This window comes from Carcharhinus amblyrhynchos, chromosome 16, assembly GCF_965287045.1.
Source record: "Carcharhinus amblyrhynchos chromosome 16, sCarAmb.v2.hapA, whole genome shotgun sequence".
Lineage (NCBI taxonomy): Eukaryota > Metazoa > Chordata > Chondrichthyes > Carcharhiniformes > Carcharhinidae > Carcharhinus > Carcharhinus amblyrhynchos.
Window position 1 is genome coordinate 1435758 of NC_137339.1, and position 13853 is coordinate 1449610.

The 13853-nt window shown below is 43.1% G+C and overlaps 1 protein-coding gene across 4 annotated transcripts in view; it reads right to left on the reverse strand.

The window, feature by feature from the left end:
• Positions 1 to 13853, reverse strand: part of chd6 (chromodomain helicase DNA binding protein 6) — a 219200-nt gene that overhangs the window by 30778 nt on the left and 174569 nt on the right. For all 4 annotated transcript variants that reach the window (XM_080204564.1, XM_080204565.1, XM_080204563.1 and 1 more), the window contains 3 exons: positions 13134 to 13263; positions 7331 to 7397; positions 5956 to 6016 (listed from right to left, as the gene is read on the reverse strand). In XM_080204564.1, coding sequence (XP_080060690.1) covers positions 5956 to 6016; positions 7331 to 7397; positions 13134 to 13263 — 258 coding nt within the window. The remainder of the gene's footprint in view (positions 1 to 5955; positions 6017 to 7330; positions 7398 to 13133; positions 13264 to 13853) is intronic.

The following is a 13853-nucleotide window of genomic DNA, read 5'->3' on the forward strand; positions in this document are numbered from 1 at the left end:
TATGCTTCTGCCAAAGTGGATACTTGCCTACATTATATATTGCCAAATTTGTGTCCACTCTCTTAAGCTTTTTCATCTCTCTCTAAATTTTTCAGTCTTCTTGAAAACATACTTCCCAATGTTTGCACAATTAGTAAAGTACCTGACACAGATTGTAAATAATTGAGGTCCCAGCACCAAGCCTTGTGCATCTAGGTCCACTAGTAACAGCTTGCCAACAGAAAATGATACATTTACGCCTAATTTCTGCTCTCTCTTAGCTAACTAACCCTCTATCCATGCTAATGTATTAACCCCCCCCCCCCCCCCCCCGCCGCCCCTCACCATGAGCTCTTCTTTTGTGAAGTAACCTTTGGTGAGGCTCCTTGACAAATGTCTTTTGGAAATCCAAATATTAAACAGGTTCCCTTTTACCACCTTGCTTATCGCTTCCTCAACAAACTAAATTAGACACGATTTCCCTTTCATGAATCACATTGACTTGCCTGATTGCATTATGGTTTTCTAAATGACCTGCCATTAGCTCCTTAATAATAGATTCCAGCACTTTTCATGTGACAGATGTTGGGCTAACTGGTCTATATTTCTGGCTTTCTCTCTCTTTTCTTGAATAGAGCTGTTACATTAGCAACTTTCCAATCTGTGGGGACCGTTCTAGAAGCTAGGAAATTTTGGAAAATCACAAACAATTCACCTATTAGCTCTGCAACCACATCTTTCAAGACCCTAGAATGAAATCCATTAAGTTTTGTGGACTTCACAACCTTCAGTTCTAACAGTTTTCCCAGTACCTTTCCACTAGTGCTGGTGTTAAGTTCCTTACTACCTCTTACTTTTTGATCCCAAGTACTCTTGGGATTCTTTTGTCTTTGTCATAATAATGAAGGAAATGTATCTAATTACATCTGGAAATACTGAACTTTGGAAAAGGCCTTGAAAGATTTTATAATTGGACTTCTATGTCTAAGATGGCTGATGATGTAAAATCAGTCACTGTCTGACTTGTTAGTAGATGACACTCAAAGACAATGGAATCATACACTGTTTCCAGACAAGGATACTTCTAAAGCATGCAGAAACTAATTGCCATCTCTGGTGGAGACAGTGGAGATAAGTATTGACTCAACATAAATATCTTGTGTGTACTGTTCCAAATGGGTTTGTGGATTTCACCTGCCAAGAATATGCAAAGGCTGGGATAAAAGCCAGCTGAAAAGCTGGCTTGTGCGTGTGCATGAACTAGTGCTGGAGATGTCAAAGTATGTGAGACACAGAAGCTAAAAGGCAGTCAACAGCAGCAACACCCCTGCAAAAGCATTTTGCAGGTATCTCTCTCTCTCTGACTGTGGAGGTAAGCAAAATCAGCAAAGACCGTAAATGAATTGGAAACAAAGCAGATTCTTAGTCAAATTTAACAACACTGGAATTGCAATGCTCAATCACAGGTCTAGTCCTGTTCTCTATACCTTTATTTAAAACTTAATTTGAACTCAATTTTCATTTCTAATTTGTGTTAATGTATATGAATATGTTTTGATCAGTTTTTAGTAGTTAATAAATTCATTTTTTTCTTTAACTCAAATAAACCTCATTAAATTGGCTCCTTTTAAAACAAATATTGGGGCTGGGAAAATGACCATGAAGGAAGGGATCCTTTTCCAAAATTAATCTGGTTGCAGCCAAGATGAGGTTTATAGAGAGGGAGCCATTTCATCCTTCCATGCCTGGGGCATAACTGTTTGAAGGTTCTCATCTGAGGGAGCTAATAAGTTAGGGGAACCTCATCTAGCGACCAGTTGTAACATCTTCTACAGTGAAGGCAGATAAATCAATGCTTCTGCCATCTCCTTGTTTCCCATTACATATTCCCCAGCTCACTCTCTAAGGATCCAATACTTATTTTAGTTTTTTTTCCTTTTTAAATGCTGGTAGTCTCTTACTATCCATTTTTATAATTTGGCACCTTTATCATGTTTTCTAATTTCCTCCTCCTTATTACATTTTAACAATTCTTTGCTGATTCCTAAAATTTGTCCAATTACTCAACATTAATCTTCGAAATATCATATGATTTTTATTTCAATTGGATACGATCAATAACTTCCTTAGGAAGACTCTCCCACAAAGGATACAACCTCTCAGCATCGACCCTGTCAAGCCCCATCAGAATCCTCTATGTCTCAAGAAGGCCACCTCTCATTCTTCTAAACTCCACTGATACAGGCCCTATCTACTCAACCTCTCCTCATAATAAAACTCTTCCCTACCCAGGATCAACCGAGTGAACCATATCTGGATGAACTTCAATGCCAGGATATCTTTCCTTAGATAAGGGGATGAAAAACATTCCAGATGTGGCCTTTTTAGTGCTGTGTATAGTTTCAGCATGACGACTTATTTTTATACTCCATGGCTTTTGAAAAAGGCTAACATTCCATTGCCTTCCATATTCCAAGGTGACCTTCATAGGACCCTACAGTGTAGAAGGAGGTCATTCAGCCCCTCGAGTCTGCACTGATCATAATCCCACCCAGGTCCAATCTTTATTACCCCATGCATTTACACTGCCAATCCCCGTGACACTGAGGGGTAATTAAGCATGACAATCCACGTAAAGCGCACATTTTTGGACTGTAGGAGGAAACTGAAGCACCTGAAGGAAACCCACAGACATGGGGAGAATGTTCTTAGACAGTGACCCAAGCTGGGAATCGAACCCGGGTCCCCACTGCTGTGAAGCAGCAGTGCTAACCACTGTGCTATCATGCCAGGGACTCTGGCTTCATCAGTCAGCACACTGAGTATAGAAGTTGGGAAGTTATGTTGCAATTGTACAGGACATTGGTGAGGCTGCACCTGGAGTAGTGTGTTCTGTTTTGGTTGCCTTGCTATAGGAAAGATGTTATTAAACTGGAGAGAATGCTAACAGATGTTCAAGGATGTTGCCGGGACTCAAGGACTGAGTTACAGGGAGGGATTGGAAAGGCTAGGATCTTTTTCTGTGGTGTGTAGGAGACTGACAGGTGATCTTAGAGGTGTATAAGGTCATGAGAGGCATGGATAGGGTGAATGCACTCAGTCTTTTTCCCAGGGTTGGGGAATCATGAACTAGAGGGGATAAGTTTAAGTTAAGAGGGGAAAGAATTAATGGGAACTTGAGGAGCAACTTTTTTTACACTGAGAGTGGTACATATGTGGGATGAGCTGCTGAAGGAAGTGATTGAGGCAGGACCATTGACAACATTTAAAAGGCATTTGGACAGATACATGGATAGGAAAGGTTTAGAGGGATATGGGCCAAATGCAGGCAAATGGGGTTAGTTTAAATGGACATTTTGGTCAGCATGGACCAGTTTGGGCCGAAGGGCCTGTCTCCATGCTGTAGGTTCTATGATTACCTGATAAGACTGCATGCTAGTTTGTGATTTATGCACAAGAACCCCAAAACCCTCTGTGCAGCAGTTTTCTCTATTTAGATAACATTCAATTCTTTTACTCTTCTACCAAGTGCATAACTTCACGTTTTCCTACATCATATTTCATCTGCCAAGTTTTTGCCCATTCACTTGTCTGAGTTCCTCTGTGGAATCCTTGCATCATCCTCACCACTTGCCTTCCCATCTATTTTTGTATCATCCGCAAATTTGGCAATAGTACATTCATTTCCCTTGTTAAAGTCATTAACATATATTGTAAGTAACTGTGGTCCCAGCCCTGATCCCAGTGACACTCCACTAGTTACAGGTTACAATTACCTGGAGTTTCCCCTCCAAATCACTCACCATCCTGACTTGGAAAGATATCGCCATTCCTTCACTGCTACAGGGACTGCAGAGGTTCAAGGCAGCAACTGACCACCACCTTTCCAAAGGCAACGAGGAATGGGCAATAAATGCTGGTCTAGACAGTGACGTCCATATCCCATAAATGAATTTTAAAAATCCTGAGGCTGCCCGTCTCATCCCAACTCTCTGTGTCTCTGTTTTCCAAAAGAGTTAATCTCTTTTGTCCATGTTTGAACAAAAGCTGTAATGGGGTCAGGAACTGAGTGGCCCTGGCAGAACCCAAACTACACATCCATGAGCAGGTTATTGCTAAGCAAGTGCCATTTGATAGCGCTGTGGATAATCCCTTCCATCCCCGATGACTGAGAGTAGACTGACAGTTACCAGCGACCTGGTAACTGCCCAGATTGGATTTGTCCTGCTTTGTGTGTACAGGAAATATTGAGACGATTTTTCACATTGCTGGATAGATGCCAGTGCTGTAGCTGTACAGGTACAGCCTGGCTACAGCATGGCAAATTCTGGAGCCCACAGTATTATTGTTGGAATGTTGTCAGGGCCCATTGCCAATGCAGTATCCAGTGCCTTCAGCCATTTCCTAATATCACGTGGAGTGAATCAAATTGGTTGAAGACTGACATCTGTGATTCTGGAGACCTCAGAAGAAGTCCAAGATGGATCAGCCACTCTGCACTTCTGGCTTAAGATTGTTGCAAATATTTCAGCTTCATCTTTTGCACTGATGCACTGGGTTCCTCCATCACTGAGAATGGGGATATCTGTGGAGCCTCCTCTTCCAGTGAGCTGTTTAATTGTCCACCACATTCATAAGTGGATGTGGCAGGACTGCAGAGCTTTGAGTCTGATCCATTTGTTGTGGAATCACTTAGCTGTGCGTATTGCTTGCTACTTCTGCTGTTTGGCAGCAAGTAATCTTGTGTTGTAGCTTCAGCAGGCTGACACCTCATTTTGGTGTGTGGTTGGTGCCATTTCTGGTGTGCCATCCTGCACTTTTTACTGAACATGATGGGTTTATACAGCATTTGATGACAGTTTCATGATCATTGCTTTCAATTCCACATTTTTATCAATTGAACTTAAATTCCAAAAGCTGCTGCGTTGGGATTTGAACCCATGTCCCTAGATTACCTGCCTGTTCCTCTCTATTACTAGTTCAATGACAATACCACAATGCCATCCTCTCCTGTTTGGTATATATAAGAGATAGGCTGGAATGGAAGAATATGGGAGCAGGATAGGATGTGATAATTAGAGAGGAACGAGGTTCATCTGAAATACAAACACTGGCAAAGTCCTGTTCAGTCCAGTTGAATGCATTGCTTCTGTGCTGGAGGTTCACTGTAAGTTACAAAATACTACAGTAATTTAACTGGGGATGTAAATAAGTAGAGAACAATAAAGAATGGAACTCCCTTCATCAAGTCCTATAAAACTCTCAAGTGCATTGTGAAAGCTTTTTAGGGAGCATTTGGTTCAATGTTTATATCAACTGGAGTTCAGATATTCTCCTTTATGCTTCTCACTTCACTCTGCTCTGAAGACAAGTCTGGAAAAACAGAGTTTCAGTTGCTTGGCTGAGATACCGGATGGCAGCCACCAACAAATGACAGCTGAAGGGTTACCAAAACCACTCCCCAACTTTAGGGGAGACATGGTAAGAAGCAATGAAAATAAGAAAAGTCTACAAGAATGATACCAGAATTGAAAAATTACACCTTTTAGAAAAAACCGTATAGGTTAGGCCTTTTTTCCCCTCCAGGACAAGACTAAGAAGTGACCTGATGGAGGTCTGTATTGTTAGGCAGAGGGACAATGTTATCAACTACATGTAAAACCAGGAGCCATAAATGTAAGACAGCTATTAATAAACCAATCAGGAATTCAGGAAAAATGTATTTACTCAAAGAATGCTGAATGTGGAACTTGTTATACCAGGGAGTGTGGCAAACAGCATGGGTGTATTTAAGGAAATGCTAAATAAACACGAGGAAAAAAGGAACAGTAACAGTAAAACAATAGGGTGAGAAGTAGGATGAAAGGAGGCTTGTGCAAAGAATAACACTGCATAGAGCAGTTGGGCAGATTGACCTGATTCTATGTACACTCAATGTAACCATAGTGCAACCCCCTCACCATCCATATCTCTTACCTAAAATGGAGTCTTCTCCTTTCTCCATAATCCCCGATTCAATGCAGGAGTTTGCATCTTCCTACAGAACAACACAGTTCATTAACTTTAGGAATGGGTTGGAACAAAACGAAGATGTGAGAAAGACTAGCCTCCCGCCACCCCATAATCTTTTACTGGCCTTAAACGATCCGGGCCCAAGAGAGTCACTACCCTGCCCCTCAGGTGTCTGATCCTCTGCCTGCAATTTTGTGGTCACTAATTGGGGACTCACACTTCACAACTTTGAAGGTGATGGTGAGAACTGACCAGGTGGAGTGAGGGATGTTACTGGCTACTTGATTTCCTGCTCCACCCTACACTGGACAATAATAGACACATCCTAAGGTCAATCAGAGAGTAACATTTTCTTTACATAATGACAGTTGTGTACAGATCCCTAGCTTCTTCCAATGTTAAAAAAGACATCAGGAAGTGATAAACATTTTTTCCAACAGCTGATGCAAAAGCCGGAAGGGCTAACAGGGATAGTCAAACGTAAACTCGCCAAAAAGGAATGCAGCTGCGGAATAAGTTAGCAGTAAAATCCACTAGAACAGACTGTACAAATGTCTTCAACAGGGAATTAAAAACATTTTGGTAGAATATTCAGTCTTGGGTACTGCACCTCAGGAATGATACAGGTCTTGAAGAGAATATAGTGCAGATTCATCTGAATAATACCAGGAATAAAGGTTTAATCGAGGGCAGGTTTGTACAGGCCTGGCTTGATCCCTTTGCTGACAATGTTGAGGGGGTGATTGAATAGAGGTGCTTAAAGTGCTGAAAGAGCGCAGGGCCTTTAGGGGCGAAATCATAAGGCACTTTTACACACAAAGGCAGTGGAAATCTGGAACTCAGTCTTCCAGAAACCTCTCGATGCTTTTTGTTAAGTAGAGTCTACAATACGGAGAATTTCACTGGGTGAAAGCATCATGAAATATGGGGCTAAGGCGGGTAAATGTATTTGAAGTACAGATCAGCCACGGAGAAACAAGCTAATAGCCTCTACTTGTTCCCATCATCTTACTCACAACCCCTACAGCAGTACTACGGACTAGCCTCTGTACTCCTGGGGAGGAAATTAAACACAACACCCATTCCCGATTACTATCTATTAGCTCATTGCTGGAAATGTTTCTGTACATCTTCAAAGTGGCAGCCAATCACCAGCATCCAGACTCACTAGAAGAACAATGTGATGCCAGAGGAAAGTTGTTGGCCAGGAAAATGTATTCCAGCAAGAGGCAGTCCCTTCAGTTGCAGAGAGCAGACCAATATCAACAGAAATGGAAGAAACGGAAAGATTTCAGATTTAAAAATCACACACACAATAACCTCAAGATACCATACTCACATCCGGCTGATCTTTGAACTGTCCGTCCAACTTCGATTCTGAGTCATCACCTTTACACAGGTCAACCCTGAAACATCCAGCACACAATAAATTAACTCACTTGGAGAAAACATCAGAAAGCTACCCTGATCCCAATCTACCCACCTAGGGCTAGGGAGGCACTGCATCAATATGCGCACACTGTCTCAAAGTTTGAGTTCATGCTGCCTGCACCTCAATGGCCCCATGGGACTGCAGTTTGATTTTTAAAAATTCATGTTCTGGGTGGATGCTTGTCTTCTTTTGGATAGAAAAGGGAACTGAATACAAGAGTGGTGCTCGAGAATGAAGACAAAAAACAACAGTGCATAGATTTGGGCTGGCAAGAAGTTAGCATCGTGTCTCTTTGCACACTTCACACCAGAAGAATATTGTTCAACTGGGGACTGTTATGCAAATTAGCAACACCCACAAACTGCAACAAAACAAGTATCGAGTTAACTTGCTTATTTTAAATGATGATAGTCAATGGCAAATACTGGCAAGGCACCGAGAGAACAGCCTGCTCAAGTCTGAATAACAATGTGGGATATTCAATATCCACCTGAGTTATGTGAGAGACAACGGGACCTCTACAATAGCTTATTTGCACAATGGCAGATTTGACAAGGCAGCACTCTCTCCGTGCTCCACTAGTTTGCCAGCCTAGAAAACGTGCATCAAGGAATAAGGTATACGATTGTAAAGGAGTGGGGGAAGCAGATTTAAGATGGCAGGACAGGTTGAGAATGCGGTTATTAAAGTATATAGTATCCTGGGATTTATAAATAGGGATGTTGAGTATAAAGAGATGAACCTAAGTAAAATGCTGGTTCAGCCTCAACATTATTAAGTTCTTTCATGGGATGCGGGTGTCGATGGAAAGGCCAGCATTTGCTGCTCTTGAGAAGATGGTGGTGAGCTGCCTCCTTGAACCGCTTTAGCGCATATGATGTAGGTACACCCACAATGCTGTTAGGGAGGGAATTCCAGAATTATGACCCAACAACAACGAAAGAATAGCAATATATTTCCAAATCAGGATGATGCGTGACTTGGAGGGTAAATTGCAGGTGGTGGTGTTCCTGATTCATGTATAGCCCTTGACCTTTTAAGTTGTAGAGGTCACAGGTTTAGAAGGTACTGTCGATGGATCGCGGTGAGTAGCTTCAATGCATCCTGTTGATAGCACACACTGCTGCCATTGTGCATCTATGGCGGAGGCAATGAATTTTAATGGTGATGGATCAGGTGCGAATTAAGCGGGTTGCTTTGTCCCAGATGAAATTAAGCTTCTTCAATGTTGTTAGAGCTGCACTCATCCAGGCAAGTGCAGAGTATTCCAACACATTCCTAACTTGTGTCTTATAAACGGACAGACTTTGGGGAGTCAAAAGGTGAGTTACTCCCTGCAGACTTCCCAGTCTCTGATCTGTTCTTGTAGCCACAGTACTTATATGGCCGGTCCAGTTTGTTTTCTGATTAATGGTAACTCCCCAGGTTGTTGATGGTGGGGATTCAGCCATGGTTAATGCCATTGAATGTCATGGGGAGGTAGCTAGCCTTTTTCTTGTTGGAGGTGCTCATTGCCTGGCACTTGTGTGTGGCATGAATGTAATTTGCCACTTATCCAGCTCTGCAGGTGGACACGGACTGCTTCAGTATCTGAGGAGTAACTGATGATGCTGAATATCAGTGAACATCTCCACTTCAGGGTGTTATGTAATGAGGCGGGTAGAATTAGGGACCTTGCGGTGAAGGATCCTCTTGGGGAGAGTGATCATTGTATGGTGGAGTTTCTGGTGCAGATGGAGGAGGACAAAGTGGGTTCCCGGACGCGTGTCCTTTTTTTGAACAGAGGGGAGTACGGTAGGATGAGAGAGGAATTGGCGAATGTGGACTGGGGGAGCGCGTTGGAAGGTAGGTCTGCTGAGGAGCAGAGGAGGATTTTTAAGGAGATCTTTCTTGGTGCTCAGCAGAAATTTATTCCGATGGTCAAAAAGGACCGTAGGAGGAGAGGTAATAAGCCGTGGATAACGAAGGAGGTGAAGGAAAGTGTTAAATTAAAAGCAGAGGCGTTTAGAGTAGCTAAGAGTAGTGGGCGAGAAGAGGATTGGGAGAGGTTTAAATGTCAACAAAGATTGACAAAGAAATTGATAAAGAAGGGTAGGATAAACTATGAAGCTGGGCTAGCGCTTAATATAAAAAAGGATAGCAAGAGTTTTTATAAGTATATAAAAAGGAAGAGGCTGGCTAGGGTGAACGTTGGACCCTTAGAGGATGAGAAGGGGGACTTAGTGGTAGGGGATGGGGAAATGGCTGAGGTCTTGAATAACTTTTTTGTTTCGGTCTTCACGGAGGAGGACGTGAATAATTTGCCGGGTGTTAGCAATGGAAAGGTGGTAGGACTGGAGGGTCTCAATGACATTACTGTTACTAGAGAGGCGGTGCTCGACAGACTGGAGGGGCTAGGGACTGGCAAATGGAATTTAATGTTGGCAAGTGCGAGGTGGTCCACTTTGGTAGGAATAATGGTAGGAAGGATTATTACTTACATGGAGAAAAACTGCAGCAGGCGACGGTGCAGAGGGACCTCGGGGTCCTTGTGCATGAGTCGCAAAAACCCAGCTTGCAGGTGCAGCAGGTGGTCAGGAAAGCGAATGGGATGCTGGCCTTCATAGCGAGGGGGATTGAATATAAAAGTAGAGAGGTCTTGCTGCGGCTGTATAGGGCATTGGTGAGGCCGCAGCTGGAGTACTGTGTGCAGTTTTGGGCGCCATACTTACGCAAGGATATTTTGGCCTTGGAGGGAGTGCAGAGGAGGTTTACTAGGCTGATGCTGGAGTTGAGGGGGTTGAGCTATGAGGAGAGGCTGAATAAACTAGGCTTGTACTCGTTAGAGTTTAGAAGAATGAGGGGAGATCTCATTGAGACGTATAAGATGATGAATGGGATGGATAGGATAGAGGTGGAGAGACTCTTCCCGCTCAGAAAGGACAGTAGGACTAGGGGGCACAGCCTCAAGATAAAGGGGGGGCGGTTTAGAACGGAGTTGAGGAAGAACTTCTTCACTCAAAGGGTGGTGAATCTCTGGAATTCTCTGCCCATTGAAGTGGTGGAGGCTACCTCGCTAAATATTTTTAAGACGCGGGTTGATGGGTTTTTGATAAGAGAGGGGATTAAGGGTTATGGGGAGAGGGTGGGAATGTGGAACTGAGCCACGACAGATCAGCCATGATCTTATTGAATGGCGGGGCAGGCTCGAAGGGCCAGATGGCCTACTCCTGCTCCTATTTCTTATGTTCTTATGAACATCATGGATGAAGCAGCTGAAGCTGGTTAGCTCTGTCTATCATATACAGCTTCTGCTGTTTGGCTTGTAGTTTCTCCTGGTATCTCATTGTTAAGTGTGGTGCTGCTCCTGCCTCCTCTTGCACATTTCATTGAACCAGGGTTGCCCTTTGGTTTGATACTAATGGTAGTGTGAGGGGTACATCAGTATTGAGGTTATAGATTATGACTGAATGCAATTTTGCTGTTGCTGATGTTAGCCTCAGGATGGCTTTTTTGAGCTGCTAGACCTGTGCTAAATCTATCCCAATTAGAATGGTGATAGCGTGTTAACATGTTACATGGAAGTTTAATATGTTAATCATAACACGTTACATGGAAACTGCAAGATATGCTCAATGTGAAGACAGGACTTTGGTCACTTTTATCTATATACCAAATTGGTGAGGTCAAAGTCTAGTTTTCCCTTGTTGATTCCCTCACCAACTTCTGCTGGCTCAGACTGACAGGTATGTCCTTCAGGACTTGGCCAGCACAGTCAGTAAGGGGGATATCAAGCCACTCTCAGTGATGGACATCGAAATACTCAACTCCGTATATTCTGTACCCCTGCCACTCTCATGATTGTCTCCACATGGTGTGCTGCCCAGAGGTGTACTGATTCAGCAGCTGAAGGGAGTGTGGTGAAGGTGGATGGTATCTGTAGGCAGTTTCCTTGCCCATGTTAGATCTGATACCTAAGACTTCAAGGGTTCAATATTGAAGACTCCCAGGATAACTGGTGCATTGCGCTCAGTTTTGGACACCACATTTAAAAATAAAAGGCTCTGCTGAGGGTGCAAATAAATGTCAGGAGAATGGTTCGAGGAATAAAGAACTTCAGACAAATAAATAGGTTAAAGAAGTTGGTGTTGTTCTCCTTGGAAAGAGACAGTTGACAGATTTGACAGAGGTATTCAAAATCATTAGGAGTCTGGATGGAACAGATAGGGAGAATCTGCTCTGATTGCTGGAAAAATCAAGAACAAGGCAACATCAATTTAAGGTAATTGGCAAGAGTAGCAACAACGTCATGGGGGTAAACTTTTGTAGAAGGTGATATTTGGAATGCACTGCCTGAATGAGTGGTGTAACAATTCAATGAAGTAACAGAGTCGATAGTCTTAGAATCATCGATCCCTATGGTGCAGAAGGAGGCCATTTGGCCCATTGAGTCCACGTAGACCACAATCTCACACAGGCCCTATTCCTGTAACTCCACATATTCACCCTGCTAATCTCCCTGACAGTAGGATCAATTTATCATGGCCAATCAAGATAATAACTTGCACATCTTTGGACTGTGGGAGGAAACTGGAGCACTCGGAGGAAACCCACGCAGACATGGAGAGATTGTGCAAACTCCACACAAATAGTGACCCAAGCTGGGAATAAAACCTGGGTCTCTGGTGCTGTGAGGCAGTAGTGCTAACCATTGTGCCAAACGCTGTGCCACCATGCTGCCCCATGTGCTGAGTGTTAATAGTGTTGAGGATCAGGATAAGCTTCATGAAATGGGCAGGAACATGGCAAATGGCATTCAATGCAGAAGTGTGGAGTGATGCACTTTGGGAGGACTAATATGGAAAGACAATAATAACATAAATAGCAAAATTTTGAAAAGTGTAAATGAGCAGAGACACCTTGGATTCCATATACACAAATCCTTAGGTGTAGCACACACAAGTTGACCAGGTAGTTAAAAGATGAAATGGTTTACCTGGATTTATAAATAGAGATATTGAATATAAAAACACATAGGTCATGTGAGAATCTTACAAGTCAGCTGGAGTATTGTGTGCATTACATTTCCAAAAAGATGCAAAGGTTTTAGAAAGTGCACAGAGGAGATTCATCAGGATGTAATCAGGGATCAGGGACTTCAGTTATGAGGGCAGCTCGAAACAGTCAGGATTATTTTCTTTGGAGAGAAGATTGAGAGATGATTTATTAGAGGTTTCCCAGATGATGAGAGGTTTTGAGAGAGAAGATTGAAGCAAACTGTTTCCTTTACAAAGCGAGTCAATAATAGAGATCACAGTTTCAAAACCACTGGAAAAGTTTTTCAAAGTGAGGGCAATTTTTCAGTTGTTATCTGAGAAGATGGAAGCTGATTCCATAAATAATTTGAAAAGGGAGTTTTGACAGGTACAGGAGGAAGAGCAACTTCCAGAGTTATAGACAAAAAGCAGAGGTGTGGCGCTAAGCACAACTGCTCCTTCAAAGAGCCAGTCACAACAGGCAGAAGGCCTCCTTCCTGTAAACTGTATGTTATTAAATCCTGGAGCAGTGCTTGATTCCACTACCCTCTGTCGTAGAAGAGGGAGACAGTACTCACTGTTCCCCAAAGCAGTCACTGCCCAGATTCAAATAAAAGTGCAGTGCTTCAATTAGTGATTTCTCTGCCAAACGTCTTTTTCCCAACCCTCCTCCACCACAGACATCATTGCCTTACCCTTCAGTTATATCTGATGGCAGGTCGACACCTCCTTGCTCGGCCGCTAGCGAAGTTTCATCGGGCATGCCCACCCTTTCAAGGAAGCAGAGTGCTGGGTCAGCTCGCATCGCGTTATATCGTTCGTAACCTAAAGAGAAAAACAGCTGGGTCACAGCAAGTTTCCACACCTCAATGTGAATCTGACAAGGCTCCACACCACTCTTACCGCAATACCAGCCAAGTCAGAACAAATAGCATACTGTTCAAATGGATCAGTAATCATAGCTGTGACAAGTCACTTCATGCCCCTTGAAGTGGTGGAGGCTACCTCGCTAAATATATTTAAGACACAGGCAGATAGGTTTTTGGTAGACAAGGGAATTAAGGGTTATGGGGAGAAAGCGGGAAAGTGGAACTGATCCACTTCAGGTCAGCCATGATCTTTTTGAATGGCGGGGCAAGCTCAAAATGCTAGATGGCCTACTCCTGCTCCTATTTCTTATGTTCTTATAACCAATGCTTTAAAAAGATCATCCTACAAATACTAAGTGGGCGCCTTCTCCTGACACATGCTGGGATATCTCTCTGAAGTGGCTGTGATGTGTAACGCTAGTCGGTGATAATCAGCGGGTCACTAGGCTGTGCTCAAACCTGGCCCTGAGTTCATCCAATAACCATATCTTTTAACTACCTGGTCAACTTGTGTGTGCCACACCTAAGGATTTGTGTATATAGATC